Here is a 24,927-nt window from a genome sequence, read left to right as displayed (position 1 = left end):
CCTTCACTTTCATTCTGCACGTCTCCTTACATCTAAAGTGAGTCCCTTGTAGGCACCATATAGCATATCTTGTTTTTGTTTCTAAATCAACTCAACCACTTTACATCTTTTGGCTGAAGAATTTAGTTCATTTACATTTAAGTAGTTATGGATAGGTATGGATTGGTCACCACTTTGTTAATTTTTTTTGGTGTTTTATACCAAAAAAATACCAAAATACCGAATCATGTTGTACACCTGAAACTAATATTATGTATCAATTGTATCTCAAAAAGTCAAAAGGTGGAGGGGAAGTGAGTGACCAGCATCATGCACGTGTACTCAGTCATTCAGTCGTGTCCAGCTCTTTGCAATCCCATGGACTGTAGCCTGCCAAGCTCCTCTGCCTATGGGATTTCCCAGGCAAGAATACTGGAGCAGTTTGCCATTCCCTCCTGAAGGGATCTTCCCAACCCAAAGATCAACCAGCATCTCCTGCATTGGCAGGTGAATTCTTTACTACCGAGCCACCTGGGAAGCCCAGTGGTCAGCATATATGATAGTTAATGCTGCTAGATTAGATGAAATCACTGGGAAAGCAGGTGTAGATAAAGAAAGGAAAAGGTTTGAGACCCAGTCTCCAGTTTTCCAGCATTTAGTGGTCAGAGAGATGGGGAAGACTGGATGGTCTACTAGGAGAAGAGAGTATGTCTCAGGAACCAAGTGAAGAAGTTACTTCAAGAAGGAAGGAGGGATGCTCTGCTGGATGCTGCCAAGAGGTGGGTTTAGAAAAGAGGTCGGGAGAGAAAACTGCCCGATGCATCTGTGTCAAAGTCACTGGTAAAGTTGACAAAAGCTGTTGTTGTGTGGAATCATGTAGACAAAAATGACATGTCATTGGATTAGGGTCAAAAAATTACAAGAGGCAGAGAATTGAAGACAGTGAATAAGGCAATCCTTTGGAGGAATCTCACAGTGAAGGGGAAAAGAGAAATGAAATGGTAGTTGAAGGGAATGTAAAAAAGGGTTTTTTGTTGGTTTATTGAAATGGGAAAAATTAGAACATGTGTGCATAAAGGAATTATGAGGTTCTCTTCAGACTACTTCTATTTATTTTTTTCAGAACAAGGTGAGTATCATTGTTGATGTGTTTCAAAAACATTTTAAAATAATGACTTTCTTCTCCTTCAAACAGCCATCTTTCGACTTCTCTCACATCCACTCTGATGGATTTTCTCCAATCTCTAGGTTATTAAGGCTCTTACTACTTCTATAGAAAAGAAATCAACTTTCTTATAATTACTTAACCCTGTGTGGGTTGTCTTTTGCTGAGAATTTTATAGAACTGGTTTCACAGTAGATATTGTGTTTGGCATATTTGTGATAACACTTTCAACAAAATAATTTGAATTATGACCAGAAATATGACAAATATGTTCTCTAGTTAAGACCATAGTTTAAAAACTCAAATAATGTATTCCTCAGTTGGGTCCACCAGTATTGCTTGGAGAACATTGGCTGTTCTATTTTATACCAAATCATTCTTGTTTTAGCTCCAGGTGTTATCTCCTCATTTCAAGATTCTGATATAGAAAAGACTGTGGTGATTCCCGGTTATAGCAGCTTCCTGATCACAACGATATTAGACAATGAGAATGCTTTAGCTGTTGCTACTATGCCTGAAATAGTACCCCGTAACATGACCTTTCAAAAAGATTCCTGGTTCTTATACAACTTTGGAAAAAGGAATGGACAAACATGGAACATATATGCAAAACCATGTAATTACTGGTTTCAACAACATGATGATTCACTATCCCTCAGTGTCCTGAAATACATTGATCTGGGGAAATCTCACACTTTAAAAATGAAGGTCATACCTAATACAAATGGTAAGTTTATTTTTATTGGGAAATAACAAGAGGAGATATTATTGCTTTTCTTGCATGTAAAATACACTCAGATATTTCCTTTATCTTTGGTTTCATTAGTAGGTGGCATTCTATCACTAATAGTATAAGCTTCTAATTATTGAGCACTTATGCAAAACTCTGTATTAAATGTTTTTATACATTTAAAATTTATGGTTTATGACTATCCTAATGGGCTAATTATAATCCTTATTTTATAAATGAGAAAAATGAGGTTTATAGTATCAGCCCAAATTTACAGAGGATTTTAAACTTTAGCTGCCCTCTGAAAAGAAAACCTTTTAATTACCTTGTTATGGTTATAACCATTTCAAGTATTTATTTTAAGAAAAAAAAAACCTTTTAAATAGAATTCTATACTTTGCTCCATTTTCCAAGTATTTATTTATTTAAAAATATAAAACTTACTAAAGATGATGGTAAAATAGCATGCTGGAAAAAAGTAAAACAAAAAACTTTAGTAAATAACTTAGCTAGAAAGTGAGGAAAGAAAGATGAAAGAGAGGAGAGAGAAAAAGGAAAATCTTGTCATTAGAAATGAAGACGTTAGCAAAGTATTGCTCAAAATTCTCCAGGCTAGGCTTCAACAGTATGTGAACCAAGAACTTTCAGATATTCAAGCTGGATTTGGAAAACGTAGAGGAATCAGATATCCACTGGATCATAGGAAAAGCAAGAGAATTCCAGAAAAACATCTGCTTCATTCACTACACTAAAGCCTTTGATGTGTGGATCACAACAAATTGTAGAAAATTCTTAAAGAGATGGGAATACCAGACCACCTTCCTTGCATCCTGAGAAACCTGTATGCAGGTAAAAAAGCAACAGTTAGAACTGAACATGGAACAATGGACTGGTTCCAAGTTAGAAAAGAAGTATGTCAAGGCTATATATTGCCATCCTGCTTATTTAACTTATATGCAGAGTACATCATGCAAAATGCCAGGCTGGATGAAGCACAAGCTGAAATCAAGATTTCCAGGAGAAATATCAATAACCTCAGACATGCAGATGACACCACCATTATGGCAGAAAGCGAAGAGGAACTAAAGAGCTTCTTGATGAAAGTGAAAGAGGACAGTAAAAAAGCTGGCTTAAAACTCAACTTTCAAAAAAATGAAGATTGTGGCATCCAGTCCCATCATTTCATGGCAAATAGATGGGAAAACAATGGAAACAGTGACAGACTTTATTTTATTGGGCTCCAAAATCACTTCAGATGGCAACTGCAGCCATGAAATTAAAAGATGCTTGCTCCTTGGATGAAAAGCTATGACAAACCTAGATAGCTTATTAAGAAGCAGAGATATCATTTTGCTAACAAAGGTCCATCTGGTCAAAGATAAGGTTTTTCCAGTAGTCATGTATGGATGTGAGCATTGGACCATAAAGAAGGCTGAGTGACAAAGAATTGTTGTTTTTGAACTGTGATGTTGGAGAAGACCTTGAGAGTCCCTTGGACTGCAAGGAGATCAAATCAGTCAATCCTATAGGAAATCAATCCTGAATATTCTTTCAGAAGGGACAACAGAGGACAATATGGTTGGATGGCATCACCGACTCATTGGACATGAGTTTGAGCAAACTCTGAGAGTTGGTGAAAGACAGGGAAGCCTGGTGTGCTATAGCCCATGGGGTCGCAAAGAGTCAGACACCACTTTGCAACTGAGCAACAATAAGAAATGAAGAAGGAATTCAAAGTCAAAAGAGTTAGCTAATGTGTAGCTCCTACAAGGTTATGAGGCTCAGATGTAGATCACTTAGACAGTGGAATGTGTTTTAATGCCCAGCCATTGGTTTGAAGATGTAGACCTTTAGACATTTCTACCTTGTGGTATGAAGTTGGAACTGAGAACATTAAGTAAGGCTGGAACCATCAGATAGTGGAGCAGTGAAGAGGCAATAAGAACAACACTACCCAACAACCCAAAGAAGGAGATGGGGGACTATGATCTCCATGGGACTCTCAAAGAATTTCTTATAAAAAACCCAAACTTCTAGACTGTGTAACACCCAGAGACTACACACCAGAAACAAGAATATCAAACTGAGAAATCATTACAACCCTAGGCCCCAGCTTAAGGAAGCACAAAACCACCTGTATGAATACTTTCATAATCCAGGTAACATGGACTTGCACAAAAAAGTCAATCTTTCTGACTTACTTCACTCTGTGCATATGTTTGGAATCTAGAATGATGGTACTAATGAACCTATTTGCAGGGCAGCAATGAAGACGCAAACATAGAGAACAGACTTGTGAACACAGTGGGAGAAGGAGAGGGTGGGACGAATTGAAAGAATAGCATGGAAACATACACATTACCATATGTAAAATAGATAGCGAGTGGGAATTTTCTGTGTGACACAGGGAGCTCAAACCAGTGTTCTGTGAACCTAAACGGGTGTGATAGGGTGGGAGATGGGAGATGGGTTCATAAGAGAGGAGATATATGTATACCCATGGCTAATTCATGCTGATGAATGGCAGAGGCCAACACGATATTGTAAGGCAATTATCCTCCAATTAAAAAAATACTATCTACATTGACCATGTATTGAGAAAAATAATTTTAAAACCATGTAAGGAAATGACCCAACATAAGAAAAAGTCAACAAGCATAGAAAACAAAATTTCAATCTTGAGTTGATGGAAAAACAAGAAAGACATTATAAAAATAATTGTATAATATATATATATATATAATATATATATATATATAATAGAGGAAAACAATAGAATAGGAAAGACTAGAGATCTCTTCAAGAAAATTAGAGATACCAAGGGAATATTTCATGCAAAGATGGACTCGATAAAGGACAGAAATGGTATGGACCTAACAGAAGCAGAAGATATTAAGATGAGGTGGCAAGAATACACAGAAGAACTGTACAAAAAAGGTCTTCACGACCAAGATAATCATGAAGGTGTGATCACTCCCACTCACCTAGAGCCGGACATCCTGGTATGTGAAGTCAAGTGGGCCTTACAAAGCATCACTACGAACAAAGCTAGCGGAGGTGATGGAATCCCAGTTGAGCTATTTCAAATCCTGAAAGATGATGCTGTGAAAGTGCTGCACTCAATATGCCAGCAAATTTGGAAAACTGAGCAGTGGCCACAGGACTGGAAAAGGTCAGTTTTCATTCCAATCCCAAAGAATGGCAATGCCAAAGAATGCTCAAACTACCACACAATTGCACTCATCTTACATGCTAGTAAAGTAATGCTCAAAAAATCTCCAAGCCAGGCTTCAGCCATATGTGAAAAGGCAGAGGAACCAGAGATCAAATTGCCAACATCTGCTGCATCATGGAAAAAGCAAGAGAGTTTCAGAAAAAAACATCTATTTCTGCTTTATTGACTATGCCAAAGCCTTTGACTGTGTGGATCACAATAAACTGTGGAAAATTCTGAAAGAGATGGGAATACCAGACCACCTGACCTGCCTCTTGAGTAACCTGTATGCAGGTCAGGAAGCAACAGTTAGAACTGGACATGGAACAACAGACTGGTTCCAAATAGGAAAAGGAGTACATCAAGGCTGTATATTGTCACCCTACTTATTTAACTTATATGCAGAGTACATCATGAGAAACGCTGGACTGGAGGAAGCACAAGCTGGAATCAAGATGGCCGGGAGAAATATCAATAACCTCAGATATGCAGATGACACCACCCTTATGGCAGAAAGTGAAGAGGAACTAAAAAGCCTCTTGATGAAAGTGAAAGTGGAGACGGAAAAAGTTGGCTTAAAGCTCAACTTTCAGAAAACGAAGATCATGGCACCTGGTCCCATCACTTCATGGGAAATAGATGGAGAAATAGTGGAAACAGTGTCAGACTTTATTTTGGGGGGCTCCAAAATCACTGCAGATGGTGACTGCAGCCATGAAATTAAAAGATGCTTACTCCTTGGAAGAAAAGTTATGACCAACCTAGATAGCATATTAAAAAGCAGAGACATTACTTTGCCAACAAAGTTCCATCTAGTCAAGGCTATGGTTTTTCCAGTGGTCATGTATGGGTGTGAGAGTTGGACTGTGAAGAAAGCTGAGCACTGAAGAATTGATGCTTTTGAACTGTGGTGTTGGAGAAGACTCTTGAGAGTCCCTTAGACTGCAACGAGATCCAACCAGTCCATCTTAAAGGAGATCAGTTCTGGGTGTTCATTGGAAGGACTGATGCTGAGGCTGAAACTCCAATACTTTGGCCACCTCATGCAAAGAGTTGACTCATTGGGAAAGACCCTGATGCTGGGAGGGATTGGCGGCAGGAGGACAAGGGGATGACAGAGGATGAGATGGCTGGATGGCATCACTGACTCGATGGACATGAGTTTGAGTGAACTCCGGGAGTTGGTGATGGACCGGGAGGCCTGGCGTGCTGAAATTCATGGAGTCACAAAGAATTGGACTGAACTGAGCGACTGAACAGAACTGAACGCATATATATGAAATTTAGAAAGATGGTAATGATAACCCTATATCCGAGACAGCGAAAGAGACACAGATGTATAGAACAGTCTTTTGGACTCTGGGGGAGAAGGTGAGGGTGGGATGATCTGGGAGAATAGCATTGAAACATGTATATTATCATATGTGAAACAGATCGCCATTGCAGGTTCAATGCATGAGACATGGTGCTCAGGGCTGGTACACTGGGATGACCTTGAGGGATGGGATGGGGAGCGAGGTGTGGGGGGTGTTCAGGATGGGGAACACATGTACACCCATGGCTGATTCATGTCAGTGTATGGCAAAACCCACTACAATATTGTAATTAGCCTCCAATTAAAATAAATAAATTTTTAAAAATAAAACAATAAAATTTTTTCAGAGGTATTAAAGTTCCCTAGCTATATTTGTGGCCATTATGCAGCCTTCATAATAGATTCTGTAGATGTTCTAGAATTCTAATTGACCAATCATTATGAAACTGCTTAAATTTTTCTTAATTTTATGTTAACTCTTGGTTTTGTTTCCATAGTTCTTACAACGCTTAAAATACCACTACTGCAAGTAATTGTTGGAAACCCAAATTTGTTGGAAGTTAAAGTTGAAGGCTATTTTGATGAAACTGATAGTTATATAATGGAAGTTTCTACAGCTAGCAAAACTTTACACCAAGTAAATTTTTCTTTAATTATTTTTTAAAATCTATTGATTATAGAAAATTTAGGGTATAAACCAAGAAAAAGAAGGAAAAATTATGCATAATCCTACCTATCAAGGATGATGAAACACTTTTAACATCTTGGGCATTACAAAAAGGCTGTATGTATGATATGTATGTATGTATGATAGACATTAAAAAATTGAGCTCCAGAAAAGACTGGTACTGCTGCGACTGCTTTTGTGGGCTTCCCAGATGGCACTAGTGGTAAAGAACCTACCTGCCAATGCAGACGACTCAAGAGAGATGGGCTTGATCCCTGGGTCGGAAGATCCCCTGGAGAAGGGCTCAGCAACCCACTCCAGTATTCTTGCCTGGAGAATCCTATGGACAGAGGAGCCTGGCGGGCTACAGTCCATAGGGTCCCAAAGAGTTGGACACGACTGAATCGACTTAGCACACATGCAGGCAGTGTTTTTGTGAGCTTGAGAAACATACTTTGACCGAATTTCCTCATCTATAAAATGGAAGTGATAATAATAATACTTCATAGGATTGTTTTGAGAGTTAAATGTGATAATTCATGTAGGCCATTTCAATAACTCTCTGGCACATAGAAAATGGTCAACAAGAAAATAAACACTGAGAATTCATTGGAAGGATGAGTGCTGAAGCTCCAATACTTTTGCCACCCGATGCGAAGAACTGACTCATTGGAAAAGACCCTGATGCTGGGAAGGATTGAAGGCAAGAGGTGAAGGGGGAGACAGAGGATGAGATGGCTGGATGCCACTGACTCAATGGACAAGAGTTTGAGCAAGCTCCAGGAGGTAGTGAAAGACAGGGAAGCCTGGTGTGCTTCAGTCCATGGGATCTCAGAGTCAGACACAACTTAGTGACTGAACAACAAGAATTTTCCATTTTTTCCTTTTTCCCCTGAAACTAGGAGAGCATTATATACACACGTTAAAAAATTTGCTCCTTCTTAGAGGTTGATAATGGTCCGAGGCCCTCAAGGAGAAAGGGAAAAATTTTTTTTTCTACATTCCCTCATCTTACTCACATGAGATGTTTTTTCCTTAAGCTCTGAATTGTTATTGCAACAATCTATTTCTTCTAAGATTAACTTTCTTTAATCCCAGAGCTAATGATTACACAACAAAGCGACTCATTTGCTCAAGGGTATGTTTTTCCTTAAAGTCTATACTAATGATTATATAACAGCAATATATCCTGCTTAAGGCCATGTTTCTCCTTAAGAACCTTCTGACTAATCCTGTTATCTTAAAATGTATGTTGTGGGAGTGTGTCTGGTAAAAGCTTTCTATTGTTAGTAACCAATTGAAAAAGTATATAAAGTTAAGTTGCTCAGTTGTGTCAGACTCTTTGCGACCCCATGCACTGTAGCCCACCACATTCCTCCGTCCATGGGATTTTCCAGGCAAGAGTACTGGAGTGGGTTGCCATTTCCTTCTCCAGAGGATCTTCCCACCCCAGGGATTGAACCCGGGTCTCCTGAATGGTAGGCAGACGCTTTACCGTCTGAGCCACCAGGGAAGTCATCAGGGAAAAAGAATATAAGGCCTTGATAAAACTATCAAGAGTGGGACACTCTTCCCCCTTCTGATGTCTATTTCAGAAGCTTTCTGTGTCTCTTTTTCACTGTAATAAAACTTCTGCCACATGAAGCTCTGACTGCCTGGAGCCTCTTCTCTGGTCCTGAAGCTAAATTCTTTTCTTCGGAAATCACAAATCGGACACCATTCACTGTTAGCTATTACTTCCACTTAATTTTATGGTATAATCCTTTGTGTCAATAAATATTTTTGTATATACTAAAATTTGTCTATCATGAAAATTTTCAGATATAGACAAAAGATGAATTTCCATATACCTATTTCTCAAATTAAACAGTCAGGGTTTTGACACTTGTTTTATCATTCTAATTTTTTTTTTTTGGTTTATATTCTGACCAATGATATTCAGAATTCATTTATATTCTGTTATAATACAATATATTATATTCTGTTAAATGAATAGCAACTTCATGTCACTTCACTCCTATATGCTTCCATGTTGTTGTTCAGTTGCTAAGTCATGTCCAACTCTTTGCAACTCCATGGACTATAGCATGCCAGGCTCCTCTGTCCTCCACTGTCTCCAGGAGTTTTCTCAAATTCATACATATATGCCATCATACATATCTTCAAAAATATGTGTATAATCTCTCACATAACAAGAATACCATTTTCACCCTTGAAATTTTTTAAGCTAAATTTGTTTTGATATTCTATAAAGCCCAATCCATAAGCAAATTCCCCCAATTTTCTCCAAAAAATTGTTCATGGTTGGTTTGAATTGGGATCCAAACAAGAGTCACATAGTCTGTGGTTATTTATTCATCTCTTTTCATCAAAAATAGGTATTGCTCCATTATCTTCCCCTGTCATTGAACTGCTGCTGTTGAGTCAGTTATGTTGCAGAGTCTCCAGTATTCTGGATGTTTCTGTTTGCTTACTTATTTCTTATTGAACTTGGCAGAATTCATTAAAAATTGTTATTTTTAATGGAATACAGAGTTTGGGGATAGGGACAAAACTACCAGAGTTACTATATCTCTACAATTATTAGTATCTCTACATTTTTTAATTTCCAGAAATACTTGAGAATTTCAAACAGAATTTATCAAATTTTGTTGAATGTTTAATGTTGTGCAAGGTGAAAATATGTTTTCTGTACACAAATTTCTACTAAAAACATATCTTTGTGAAATACAGTGATTGCTAAGTGAATATCTTCTTTTCTGAATGTATACCAATGGAAGTTATTTTATTCGTATTATCAAAGCAAATGTCCACAGGCTCATCAATGAAAGAGAAAGGCCTTGCTATTCTAAGTTGGTTTTATATCCAACTACATCCAATTATAGTGTTTATTTAATAATAAACACTTGATCCTTGTTCATTTTCAAATGTCACCCACAGCCAATTAGATTGGGATATATTTCTTCCTGGAAAAGAATATGTCTTCTGTTAAGATTTATTCTAAAACAGATCATTATGGTCAAATTTATGACTCTATTTTTGTCTTCTATTATATTATCATTCTTTTTTATTTCTTTTCATTTTCTATATTCTTTAGTTGATTACTGTCCTAGTTTGCCAGGGCTGCCATAACAAAATACAATGGACTGAGTGGCTTAAGCAACAGAAATTTATTTTCTCACCGTTCTGGAGGCTAAAAGCCAAGAGCAAGGCATTGGCAGGGTTGGTTTCTTCTAAAGTCTTTGTCCTTGGATTGCAGATGGCTGACTCCTCCCTGTGTCTTCACTTGGTCTCCTCGCTGTGCATGTCTGTGTTCAAATTTCCTATTGTTATGTGATGGCCATCATATTGGATTAGAGCCCACACTAATTATCTCATCTTAATTTAATTACAAAGGCCTTAAGTTAATTACCTCCTTAGGCCTTTGAACAAAGAATGTTCAAATTAACACACAATTGCACTCATTTCACACACTTTTTTTTGAGCAAAGTAATGCTCAAAATTCTCCAATCTAGGCCTCAAGAGTATGTGAACTGAGAACTCCCAGATGTTCAAGCTGGATTTAGAAAAGGCAGAGGAACCAGAGATCAAATTGCCAACATCCGCTGGATCATGGAAAAAGCAAGAGAATTCCAGAAAAACATCTACTTCTGCTTCATTGACTACACTAAAGCCTTTGATTGTGTGGATCACAACAAACTGGAAAATTCTTAAAGAGATGGGAATACTAGACCACCTTACCTGCCTCCTGTGACATGTATGCAGGTCAAGAATCAACAGTTAGAACTGGACATGGAACAATGGACTGGTTCCAAGTTGGAAAAGGAGTAAGTCAAAGCTGTATATTGTCACCCTGCTTATTTAACTTGTATACAGAGTACATCATGCAAAATGCCAGGCTGGATAAAGCACAAGCTGGAATCAAGTTTGCTTGGAGAAAAACCAATAACCTCAGATATGCAGATGACACCACCCTTATGGCAGAAAGAGAAGAGGAACTAAAGAGCCTCTTGATGAAGAGACATTAATTTGTCAACAAACGTCCATCTAGTCAAGGCTATGGTTTTTCCAGTGGTCATGTATGGATGTGAGAGTTGGACTATAAAGAAAGCTAAGTGCCGAAGAATTGATGCTTCTGAACTGTGGTGTTGGAGAAGACTCTTATGGCAATGATGACCCTGTATGCAAGACAGCAAAAAAGACACAGATGTGTATAGCGGACTTTTGGACTCATAGGGAGAGGGAGAGGGTGGGATGATTTGGGAGAATGGCATGGAAACATGTATACTATCATGTAAGAATCGAATCGCCAGTCTATGTCTGATGCAGGATACAGCATGCTTGGGGCTGGTGCACGGGGATGACCCAGAGAGATGTTATGGGGAGGGAGGTGGGAGGGGGGCTCATGTTTGGGAACGCATGTACCCCCATGGTGGATTCATGTCAATGTATGGCAAAACCAATACAGTATTGTAAAATAAAGTAAAAATAAAATATATATATAGCAAAAAAAAAAAAAAAAAAAGTCCCATGGACTGCAAGGAGATCCAAACAGTCGATCCTAAAGGAGATCAGTCCTGGGTGTTCATTGGAAGGACTGATGCTGAAGCTGAAACTCCAGTACTTTGGCCACCTGATGCAAAGAGCTGACTCATTTGAAAAGACCCTGATGCTGGGAAAGATTAAGGGCAGGAGGAGAAGGGGACGACAGAGGATAAGATGGTTGAATGGCATCACCAACTCAATGGACATGGGTTTGGGTGGACTCTGGGAGTTGGTGATGGACAGGGAGGCCTGGTGTGCTGCAGTTCATGGGGTCGCACAGAGTCGGAGATGACTGAGTGACTGAACTGAACTGAACGGATGAAGGTAAAAGAGGAAAAAACTGGCTTAAAACTAAACTTAAAAAAAAAACGAAGATCGTGGCATCCAATCCCATCATTTCATGGCAAATAGATGGGGAAACAATGGAAACAGTGACAGATTTTATTTTCTTGGGCTCCAAAATCACTTCAGATGGCAACTGCAGCCATGAAATTAAAAGATGCTTGCTCCTTGGAAGGAAAGCTATGAGCAACCTAGACAGCATATTGAGAAGCAGAGACATTACTTTCCCAACAAAGGTCCATCTGGTCAAAGCTAAGGTTTTTCCAGTAGTCATGTGTTTGTGAGTATTGGACCATAAAGAAGGCTGAGCACCAAAGAACTGATGCTTTTGAACTGGGTGCTGGAGAAGACTCCTGAGAGTCTCTTGGACTGCAAGGAGATGAAACCAGTCAATCCTAAAGAAATAAATCCTGAATATTCATTGGAAGGGCTGATGCTGAAGCTGAAGCTCCAATATTTTGGCCACCTGATACGAAGAGCTGACTCATTAGAAAAGACCCTGATACGGGGAAAGATTAAAGGCAGGAGGAGAAGCGGACGACAAAGAATGAGATGGTTGGATGGCATCACCAACTCAATGGACATGAGTTTGAGCAAGTTCTGGGAGTTTGTGACGGACAGGGAAGCCAGGTGTGCTGCAGTCCATGGGGTCTCCAAAGAGTCGGACACAACTGAGTGTATGAACAATGACAACAAAAAGGCCTTATTGCCAAATATAGTCCCATTCTGAGATACTGGAGGTCGGGACCTCAACATACGGTATAGGCACAGTTCAGTAGATAACAGTTACTTTAATTAACCTTCATTTATTTGGATATTTCCAGGGTTCAACTTCACTGGAGTTTATTGTCTGGGGAGCATCGACTGAGTGCTATGTTACAACATTCGTGCCAATGTTGAAAAGCAGCTGTAGTTATCTCAAGTCTATGCATCACATTCCTAGTGAAATTATCCCCTTGGAAGACTGGATGAGTGGAGTTTACGTGAACAGTCAGGGTTTTAATATGATCAAAGTTTTGCCGGTAAGAAACCTAAGCAGTTCCAGTGATATGTTACTTTTGTGTGACTAGCTCGCCATTCGGTCTTAGCATTTCTTTCCTGAATTACTCAGAACACTTCAGTTATTTTTCAACCCTCGTGTCATTTTGAGGATATGATGACTAAAATGTGAAATGTTCTGAACTAATGGTTTTTCTTAGTGTAATAGTCTCATCATTATTTTCTACTATATTATGGTGGCATAATCTTGGGCTTTCACAGTATATACAGTTATTTGCCCTTAAGCTGACTCATACTTATCTTGAGCTGATATATCTTACTGGTCCGATTTCAATGTAGTAACAATTTTAATTTTTGTCTCATCAGAACACGTGACTGTTTTTAAAATATTAATTACTGCTCTTTGTTAACTGATTACTTATAATTTTCTTTGTAACAAAAAATCCCAAATTATTACCCAAACCATCAATTATTTAGTAAATAATTGAATTATTTATTAAATATGTCACTAAGACTCTTAATAAGATTTTTAAACTTTGTTGCATGACTTCATGACAGCTACCTTAGTCTCTAAAACTTTTTTCACTTATTTACAAGGTCCAAGTTGCATTAGCATGGTTGAGGGAGTGCTGGGGGAAGAGAAAGTTACTTAAATACATGGAGCTAAAAGTGAAATATCTGTTTTGAATGCTTTTCTGGAAAATCAAGATTTTTAAATTAAAGACTTGGTAAATAACAATGAAATTTACAGTATCTTTGTTTGATCATTTTCAGATAAACTACAGGCCTCCATCTAATATGGGAATTGCTATTCCACTTACAGATAATTTTTATCATGTAGATCCTAGCAAACCCATACCAAGAAATCTATTTTACAAGTCGAAGGTAAATATTTTTTCTGCAGATAAACTAGTATTTATCTTAATTCAAGAAACCATTCAGTAAAATTACAGATGAACAGACCTAGCTGCAGAGATTAGATGAGAAGGTGCGTTAAGCATAATGTGACCTATACAGCAGTGCTGCTCCTTCCCCTCCCCCTCCTCTCCTCCTCCCTTACTACCGCCACTACCTCGGTTACTACGGCTGTCCCTGTTCTTCCTGCTACTACTTTAGCCCTTTCTTCTCTCTTTTTTTATTTATTATTATTATTATTTTTTACTTTACAATATTGTATTGGTTTTGCCACACATCAACATGAATCCACTACAGGTGTACACATGTTCCCAATCCCGAACCTCCCTCCCACCTCCCCCCCAACACCATCCCTCCGGGTCATCCCAGTGCAACCAGCCCCAAGCATCCTGCACCCTGCATCGAACCTAGACTGGCGATTCGTTTCTTATATGATATTATACTGCTATTCCTGGATTTGGTTTTGGAACCGAAGAGTCTAAACGGACTCTTTCCCCTTGACCTCTCCCAAACTCCCACTTGAATTTCAAAGAGCATAAGGGGGATGAGAGTATTGGTTTTTGTTTGTATGTTTTGTTTAATGAAAGAGCCCCAGAGCATCTCATAGTTCGAGCCCTGTAAAAGGAATGATGTCCCAAAGGAGAGAAGAGTGTTTGCTCCAACATAGACTCATTTCCTGCCTAGAAATAACCAAACCCCAGCAGCACTCTGCCTCTCTCAAGTTTGAGTGAACAAAGTAGAGAGAACAGAGAGAAGCCACTAGGTTCAAAAGGAAAGTACATCATGGGGTGGCTGCCCAAGGGAACCTCATAGACACCTGTGAAATCTCCCTCCAGAGAAACACACCTGCGTATATATATGGACACGTGGACATTCATATTCATTCTTGAACGTACATGCACACACAAAGACAGAAAATGGTTGTTCCTTTTGTTCAAAACTCTTCATCTCCCTGTCTCATTCAGAATAAAAGCTTTATTCTTACAATGGTTTATAAGGTCCTCCATTGTTTAGCCTTGGATTTCCATCTGACCTGATTCCCCCCAGGTCAGTCTGCTCTGGCCCTGTTGGCCTCCTTGCTATTCTTCAAACCTACTACATGTATTTTCACCTCAGGGTCTTTAAGCTTCAGAAACTTCCTCTGTCTGGAATGCACTTTTGCCAGATATCACATGGCACATCTCATCACCATCTTCAGGTTTTTGCTTAAATGTTGCCATCATTGTGAGGCCTTCCTTGACCACTCTGTTTAAAACTGTACCATCCACCTCCACTGATACCAGTCTTGCCCCTCTTCCCTGCCTTATTTTTCTTCATTGCCCCTTTTACAATTTTACGTGTTTTACCCGTTTATTTATTAGATTTCATTAAAAGGTAAGCTACATAAGACAGGGTTATTATTGAGGATTTTTAATCAGTTTTATTCTCTCTGCTATCTTTAGTGTCCCTTGAAGATGGCTCAGTGGTAAGGAACCTGCCTGCAAATGCAGGAGATGTAAGAGACATGGGTTCAATCCCTGCACTGGGAAGATTCCCTGGAGGAGGGCATGGCAACCCACTCCAGTATTTTTGCCTGGAGAATCCCCATGGACAGAGGAGCCTGGCAGGCTACAGTCCATAGGATCTCAGAGCAGGACACAACTGAAGCGACTTGGCACGCATGCCTCTTTAGTACCCAGAAAACTGCCAGACATAGGAAGTGCTTAAAAATTGTTCAACAAACTAATAATACACATTTATACACACCCTATTACACACACACACACACACACACACACACACACATATACATGCACAACATGAGACTGACTTGTTTAACCTTAGATTTCAGGGTAAAAATCTCTGTTCCAGGCAATGAGCAACTCAAATACTGAATTCTTCAATTCTAGTCTCTTCCAAAGATGAACTCTGCTATGTCACTAGAATCAAGCCTTCTCCATTGAAATATGAGTTGAATATATTTACATGGAAATCCTTAGTTTGGGTTTTCTCTTTTTTTCTTCTGGATTTTCTTGGGAGTTGAATAGGAAATTATCTAATTTACATACAAGTAAATAACAGATTTCGGTGGACCTTTTCTATATTCAACAAATGTTAATTTCACACTCCAGCATTTCCAGAGTCATCAGACACTGTACAGATATTTTCTAGAGAGACAACAGTGAACTAGATACACATGACATCTTTGAGGATCTTTAATGGGGGAGAATAAGCTTTGAAAACTATACAGGCCATGGGGCCACAAAGAATGGCACATGACAGAGCAGCAAACACTTTCACTAATACTTTCACTTTCAAGTTTTGAAAGCTATACAAATTAAATAGCATCACCTAGTGGGGCAGACTAAAAATGTATGTAATTCTGCCTCTGATCACCTGGGGGAAAAGTGCACCTGGACCAATGCTGTAACTTCTCGTTACACTGACATCATCCCCTTACTAGGCAATCATGTGTAACATCATTCCAGACACACAGTTTACAGTTAGACTCCCCAAGGATAAGCAGACAAATACTTTCAAACTGTGGTGTTGAAGACTCTTGAGAGTCCCTTGGACAGCAAGGAGATCAAACCAGTCAATCCTAAAGGAAATCAACCCTGTATATTCATTGGAAGGATGCTGAAGCTAAAACTCCAATACTTTGGCCACCTGTCATGACACCACCCTTATGGCAGAAAGTGAAGAGGAGCTAAAAAGCCTCTTGATGAAAGTGAAAGAGGAGAGTGAAAAAGTTGGCTGAAACCTCAACATTCAGAAAACGAAGATCATGGCATCTGGTCCCATCACTTCATGGGAAATAGATGGGGAAACAGTGGAAACAGTGTCAGACTTTAATTTTGGGGGGCTCCAAAATCACTGCAGATGGTGACTGCAGGCATGAAATTAAAAGATGCTTACTCCTTGGAAGAAAAGTTATGACCAACCTAGATAGTATATTCAAAAGCAGAGACATTACTTTGCCGACTAAGGTCCACCTAGTCAAGGCTATGGTTTTTCCTGTGGTCATGTATGGATGTGAGAGTTGGTCTGTGAAGAAAGCTGAGCGCTGAAGAATTAATGCTTTTGAACTGTGGTGTTGGAGAAGACTCTTGAGAGTCCCTTGGACTGCAAGGAGATCCAACCAGTCCATTCTGAAGGAGATCAACCCTGGGATTTCTTTGGAAGGAATGATGCTAAAGCTGAAACTCCAGTACTCTGGCCACCTCATACGAAGAGTTGACTCATTGGAAAAGACTCTGATGCTGGGAGGGATTGGGGACAGGAGAAGGGGACGACCGAGGATGAGATGGCTGGATGGCATCACCAACTCAATGGACATGAGTCTGAGTGAATTCTGGGAGATGGTGATGAACAGGGAGGCCTGGCGTGCTGCGATTCATGGGGTCGCAAAGAGTTGAACACGACTGAGCGACTGAACTGAACTGAACTTGGCCACCTGATGGGAAGAACTGACTCATTGGAAAAGACCCTGATGCTGGGAAAGATGGAGGGCAGGAGGAGAAGGGAACAACAGAGGATGAGGTGGTTGTATGCCATCATCGACTCAATGGACATGACTTTGAGCAAACTCCAGGAGATGGTGAAGGACAGGGAAGCCTGGTGTGCTGCAGTCCATGGGGTGACAAAGAGTTGGACATCACTGAGTGACTGAACAATGATGATCAACAACAAATATTTGAAAAAAAAACTTCCACAATAAGAAAGAAGCATAATCTCAACACTTAAAAAACTGCCTCAGAAAACAGTATCATAAATACAAGCAAACTTTAGAATAAGCATAGTAATTATTTCAGAACAATTCAAGGAACCATTGTAATGAGGAAAAAAATGGAGACAGACATCACACACATACACACACACAAAATGTCAAAAATTGAAAATATAATTGTGAAACCAAGAGTTCAAAAAGATTCAAAGAGCCTAATGAACCCAACTAAGCAGCAAATTAGTTCTGAAATGAAATAGTGGTAATGATTGAACAACATTGTGAATGTACTAAAGCCCACTGCATTGTACACTTGACAATGATAAATTTTATCTCAATAGAAAGAAGAAAAAAAGAAGCAATGGGGAAAAGAATGGTAATCTTATAAAAAGAAGGAAGAATAACTTTTTTTAGAAATAGAGTTGATTATCAAAATCAAAAGCCAGTTCTTCGCCAAAATGAATAAACTAACCTCTGGCAAGAGTGATCAAATGAAAAAATGAAGAACATGTGGATGGCTACAGTGGGGATTTTAACAGCATTAGTGACTGTGATGAGGAGAGACAAGTACAAAATAATACGTTTGAAGACTACCCATAGTCTGCAGCACGGCAGGCCAGGTCTGCTCCTTTAGGTCTCAGCTTCCATGCTAGTGATGGGAGCGGCCAAGGACAGGGAGGTGAGCATCCTAGTTAGTGCATTCAGAATGACACGGGCTGGACTTCCCTGGTGGTACAGTGGATAGGAATCTGCCTGCCGATGCAGGGGACACAGGATCGGCCCCAGGTCTGGAGGATCCCACATGCCACGGAGCAGCTAAGCCTGTGTGCCGCAACTACTGAGCCCACGCTCTAGAGCCCAGGAGCCACAACTGCTGAAGCCTCTGCACCCTGCAGCCCGTGCTCCATAACAAGAGAAACCACCACAGTGAGAAGCCCGGGCACCTCAACAAAGAGGAGCCCCCACTCACCACGGCTAGAGGAAACCTGTGCACAGCAAGGAAGACTCAGCGTACCAAATATAAAATGATTTTTTTAATGATACAAGCTTTCTGGTCCCCTGCCTGTCAACTCTAGGGTAACCCTGAGGTAAGCAGCTGAGTGATACTTGGATTCCTTACTAAGCAAGGAGACAAAATTCAGAAATACTGTGCTTTTACCTTATTATTAATGGACTTTTCCCCTTTGACCTTCTCAAAGTTTTATTCATTCAGGGAACAAATATTTATTTCATATTTACTCAGTCTGCAGAAATTCTGCCACCAAAACCAGCACATCAACCTATTTTAATTCTATTTGCAGAGATCTGGTAAATTCAAACAGTGTGCAAATGCAACTACTCGGAAGGAGTGTAATTGTACAAATGATCAGAAGTTTTCATATGCTGTTGCTTTCTCAGATTGTCGAGAAAAGGTAAGATAATCTTTAATTTCCTGAAGACAGAGTGCTTTCATATTAATAAGATTTTGAAATGTGCATTTTGGTTAAACATGAAACCTAAGACGTAGAAATAATGTCTTATTGTGACATAGAATTAAAGATGACATCAAGCTAAAAAGATTGTAATTTAAATGTTCCCAGACATAGTAATTCTCTCGCAAAGAGTCACACACAATTGAGCGATTAAACTGAACTGAGACATAGTAATTAACCTCATCTGTAAAAGAGAATAAAACTTGCATTGCCCTATTCATTTCACAGGTTCTTATAAAGATACACACATGCATATATCTATATGATAGCAATTTATAACCTGTCAAAAACTATACTAGATTGTGGTAAATATTGATTTATTCAAAAAAGTATTGAGTATATAATATGTATCAGGCTCTGGAATATCAAACTTGAAGCTCAAGGTAGTAGTGACAAACTAGAAGACAGTATAATATGCTGGTTAAGAGAGTGGGTTCTATGTCACATAGTTCCTTCTGTTCGTCTCCAAGCATTCAGACATGTATCAGGTTGATGTTGGTGTCTGCATTAGCTGACTCAACCTATGCACTTGGTATAACTTTTAAGTAGATCTGTTTCAAAGTCCTTGTCAGACTACACATGACATTATTTTAAGTGATTTCATTGTTTTGTTTTTATATAAAAATAAAATCATGCACCATAATATTGGGCATAGAGTCAGCATTCAATAAATTGCAAAGGTTGCTATTATGTACCACCACAACGCCACGCTTACTGAATTCCACTATTTCTTGAGCATTTACTTCTACCATATACTGCTCTAAGGCTTCTCCATGACTTATCTCATTTTGCTAGAGGCACACAGAAGCCTGGTAATTTGCTAAAGATCATATCACTAATATGTGATGGAGCTAGATTTCAACTCTAGAGCATGAGTTTAATGAGTATGATGGAAAGATCATGACTGGCAGGGAGAGGGCTTTAGGAAGACCCAGTTCTTACAGCTTTCCTTATAGTCCAACTCTCACATCCATACATGACTACTGGAAAAACCATAGCCTTGACTAGATGGACCTTTGTTGGCAAAGTAATGTCTCTGCTTTTTAGTATGCTGTCTAGGTTGGTCATAACTTTTCTTCCAAGGAGTAAGCGTCTTTTAATTTCATGGCTGCAGTCATCATCTACAGAGATTTTGGAGCCCCAAAAAATAAAGTCTGCCACTGTTTCCACTATTTCTCCATCTATTTCCCATGAAGTGATGGGACCAGATGCCATGATCTTTGTTTTCTGAATGTTGAGCTTTAAGCCAACTTTTTCACTCTCCTCATACAGTACCTTACAGTTCATACAGTACCTTAAGGGATATGGGTTAGTCAAAAAATCATCATAGCAAATTCCTATGGGAAAAAAAAGGTCAGTAGAAAGATACAAGTTTTGCTACCACAGTGTTTGCATATTACTTTTGAAAGTCACACTGATTCTGCTGTAAGACAGATTTTTTTTCATGACCTGAGAAGGCAGAAATTCTCTCAGAAGCACACTTAATTTAGAATAGCCAAATTCTATTCATCCTTTTCCAGGAAATGAAATTAGTATTCAATTTTCCAAATTTATACTCATTCTTGACATTTGAATTTTAGGTTCCTCGTTTTAAGTTTCCAGTTATACAATATCCAGTTTCTTTGCAAGTTTACAGTGAAGATGGGAATTTCCCAGTGGAAACTCCATACCTGGTTACTGTGACTGAAGTGAATAACAGGGAAAACTGGAACCTAAGTAGGATTTGCTTTCTTCTACAATTGTTGCAGCTAAAAGTACTGTGGTTTTTGGGCTTCCCAGGTTGTGTAGTGGTAAAGAATCCACCTGCCAATGCAGGAGATGCAAGAGATGTGGGTTCAAGCCCCAGGTCAGGAAGATTCCTGGAATAGGAAATGGCAACCCACTCCAGTATTCTTGCCTGGAAAATTTCATGGACGGAAGAGTCTGGTGGGGTACAGTCCACGGGGCTGCAAAGAGTCGGATACGACTGAGCACAGCACACACACTGTTGTTATTACCTAGAGAAGTGGTTTACAAAACCTTTTTACCCAAAAGATAATCAAGAGGTCTTTGGAAAAGAAGTTTAATCAGTTATTATATCATTGTTCATGCTACTTCTATCATCTCACACTTTTTTTTAATACAATGCAATGATTCAGTTGTACATATATTTATATATTTTTTCAAATTCTTTACCCTTTATAAATTATTACAAAATATTGAGTAGATTCCCCTGTGCTATACAATAGGTCCTTGATGGTGATCTATTTTGTAAATAGTTCTATATATATGTTAATCCCCACCTCCTAGTTTATCCCTTCTTCCCCTTTCCCCTTTGTTAACCATACGTTTGTTTTCTGTATCTGTGTCTCACACTTATTTCACCATCACTTCAGTGACCTGGATTCAGGGCCATTATCTAGATTAGCAGCAAAAATGATTGATTGAGTTTGTGCCACATGTTGGTCTGGCGTCTCCTTTCATTGCTTGTATGGAGGAAGATATAAAAGGTGTTGCCAGATATTCATAGGATCTATCTTCCAATTATATAAGAAAAGTTTATTAAATAGCTTATGATAAAATAACTGAAATAATGCAGAAGTATTTCTAAATAAGTAAAATGAAATCTACCAAAATTCAATTTTACCTCAAATACATAATTTTTTATTGCACATTTGTGTTTGTTCATGAATGTGTACTTTTAAGGAGATTGATGGGTAGATAGATTGATGGATCAATAAATAGAGTTAAATGAAATTTCTAAATGTGACCAAATATCCAGACATTTCATATTCTGTGAGTCATACTCTGACCCACATATGAATTTTTGAAATGAAAAATTGAGCAAAGAGAATTAGTAAACATTTTGCTTTAACTAACATCCTCATTTTCTGTGGTTTGCTGAAACCTGTTCTCTTTGAGCGCCAATTGTTAAATATTCAAGCATTTTGGCATACTGGTTGTTACACACTAGTTGCTTAAAGTTAGTCATGAAGAGGATATTCACACCCTGTATGGAAAATAGGGAAACCTCCCATGCTGTTGGTAGGAATGTAAATTGGTACAATTACTATGGAGAACAGTGTGGAGGTTTCTTAAAAAAACTAAAGAGAGAACTGTCACATGACCCAGCAATCCCACTCCTGGGCGTCTATCCCAAAAGAACTGTAATTGAAAAAGATACAATGCACCCCTCTGTTCATAGCAGCACTATTTGCAATAGCCAAGACATGAAGCAACCTAAGTGCCCGCGGACAGATGAATGGATAAAGATGTGAGATACATACATATATATATATATGTATATATATACATAGAGAGAGAGAGAGACATATATATAGATGGACTATTGCTCAGCCACAAAATGAATGAAATAATGCCATCTGCAGTAACATAGATGGACCTAGTGATTATCACACTAGGCAAAGTAAGGAAGAAAAAGATAAATATCATATGATATCACTTATATGTGGAATCTGAAATATGTTACAAATGAACTTATTTTCAAAACAGAAGAAAACTCATTGACATAGTAAACAAATTTATGGTTACCAAAGGGGAAAAGGGATGGGAGAAGGAGAAATTAAGAGTTTGGGATTAGCAGATACAAACTACTATATATAAAGTAAATAACTAAACAAGTCTTATTGTATAACACAAGAAACTATATTCAATATCCTGTTATACCCTATAATAGAAAAGAATACGAAAAAGAATATATATATATATATATATACTGAATCACTTTGCTATATACTAGGAATTAACATAATATTTTTTTCTAACATTTAAATCAACTATACTTCAACTTAAATTTTTTTTTAATTTAGAAAAGAATATTCACATCCTGAAAAGTGGCAGATGCTGCAATCAGAGGTTTTTTCCCCCTTTAGATCCCATGTACCGTTACACCACTGCAATCTCTAACCCCTACACTACATATATAGTTTTAGAAAGAATTATAAGAAAACAGGAGTAACTGATCATTTCCTTTGGAAAAGATTTTGGTGATCTTATTGTGGAACTTCTCTGCTACCTTACTGGAAATCATTTACCAACTGCTAAGGTAGTCCTGAAATTATTTCATTGCCAAATATCCAAAATATAGGCTGATCAGGACTAGTCAAGAGCATAGGGCAGGAAAGAAAGGTCAGTCTGGATTAAGGTGGTCAGAGATCTTGTCCTTCTTGATGATGCCCCTGAGAAGATACCCTGTCATATGCCAGGGCTAATTTCCCGTAAATATATTCTCCACCAAGTCAAGAAGAACTAAAACTATGAAAGAATTTAGCCATGTTATAGAGTGGAATCTTTCATTGTACCTTAATGTACTTAAGAAACTTTATGCAGAATGAGAAAATAGCATACATGTGCTTAAAATACACTTGGTGTGATTTTAGGACATACTGTGCCAGAAAACGTTAAAAAAATGAAGGCCTACTTAGAATCGATTCTTTCTGCTCCAGTGTATAATCCTTTAGGCCTCAACTTAAGTATAAAAGTAAGTTGACAACATTTGTATTTTCCCTATTTTGAGTTTAGATAGGACCTTTATGTCTTTGTTTTTAAAGTTTAGTTATCTATGAATGGTGGAAACAGCATCTGAGAAGTGTGTGGAGGCTTTCCTCCATTTCCCTTGATGCTATTATTTCTATAGATACCTTAATGTTGAATTTAACATTAACTTACCATTTTTTGAGCTGAAATACAAGACTAATGGATTATCAAGGTGGAACAGATACGGTGTTTCCCAAAGTTAGTGGAAACGGATTCACCATTCTTCACCTTGACATACACAGTCATGTGTCTTCTGGGTCCGGCTGCGTCTAAGAACACAGCAGGTTGACATAATCTAGGTAATTGTTGTGAAAGCCAATAAAAGTTAGGGGACATATTAAAACCATATATGTGGACTAGCCCAAAGCACTCCTCAAGGCCTTGTTAGACTTCATGTGTCTGTGAACCTGCTGTGTAGCATAGGGAGCTCAGCTAGGTGGTCTGTGATGCCCTTGATGGGTGGGATGGGTAGGGGGGCAGAGAGGGAAGTACAAGAGGGAGGGGATATATATACAGCTGACTCACTGTACAGAAGAGACTAACACAACCCTGAAAAGAAATTACACTCCAATTTTAGAAAAATCTACCCCAAAACCCCAGCACATGTATACCTTAAATGTATATTTTTATTTGCCAATACCACCTCAGTAGAGCTGTAGGGAAAATAAATAGAATGAATATCTTTTCTTCAAAAAAAGTAGAAAGAAAAAGAAAAATATCAGCTATCGAGTCCCTCTGCTTCAAACTCTTGTCCTTCTCCTTCCATTTTTATTTTGTTATATGAAGTATATGCTCAAGAAGCTTAGAAAAGAGATGGGAATTTTTCTATGCAGCATCAGTAGGGAAAGTAACCCCAGTGTATATTTTACTTAAAGGAACACAAATGTCGATGTTGCTAATGCCTGGTGTATTTTTTTCCACAGGGATCTGAGCTCTTTCACTTCAGAGTGTCTGTTGTTCCAGGGGTCTCTTTCTGTAACTTAGTTGAAGAATTTCAGGTACAGTAAAGGCACAGATATCCAGTGGGGTGATGGCTGGGGAAGTAATATGACAGGCATCCGTCCAGGACACAGTGAAGAGAAAAAAAGGACAGAATGTATATGATGGACAAGGCTCAGAGATGGGGGTCCTGGAGACTGGAGGTGACATCATCAGCAAGGGTGAAGTCAGAGTCCTCAATAGGTCTCAGGACCAGTTGATGCTGGGAAAGTTGTAATAATTGCCTGTCTTTGTTTTTGTTCCCTCTTCACTTTCCATATTTAGCTGTTTTCTGATCCCTCCGACTATCTCCCCACAGAGACCTCAGCCTATAACATTTTAGTTTCCAGCATTATCCTCCCTT

General features: G+C 38.6%; 1 protein-coding gene across 1 annotated transcript in view; it reads left to right on the top strand.

Moving 5' to 3' along the window:
* CATSPERB (cation channel sperm associated auxiliary subunit beta) overlaps positions 1 to 24,927 on the top strand; it is a 129,598-nt gene that overhangs the window by 101,788 nt on the left and 2,883 nt on the right. Inside the window, 8 exon segments of the mRNA XM_052659538.1 lie at positions 1,539 to 1,871; positions 6,901 to 7,040; positions 12,782 to 12,979; positions 13,731 to 13,841; positions 18,879 to 18,989; positions 20,630 to 20,765; positions 23,429 to 23,529; positions 24,509 to 24,583. Of these exon segments, the coding sequence (XP_052515498.1) occupies positions 1,539 to 1,871; positions 6,901 to 7,040; positions 12,782 to 12,979; positions 13,731 to 13,841; positions 18,879 to 18,989; positions 20,630 to 20,765; positions 23,429 to 23,529; positions 24,509 to 24,583 (1,205 nt within the window).

Source organism: Budorcas taxicolor, chromosome 21 (genome assembly GCF_023091745.1).
Source record: "Budorcas taxicolor isolate Tak-1 chromosome 21, Takin1.1, whole genome shotgun sequence".
In the NCBI taxonomy this organism is placed as follows: Eukaryota; Metazoa; Chordata; class Mammalia; order Artiodactyla; family Bovidae; genus Budorcas; species Budorcas taxicolor.
The sequence above is the reverse complement of the archived record's forward strand: the minus strand, read 5'-3'. Positions and strand labels throughout refer to the sequence as shown.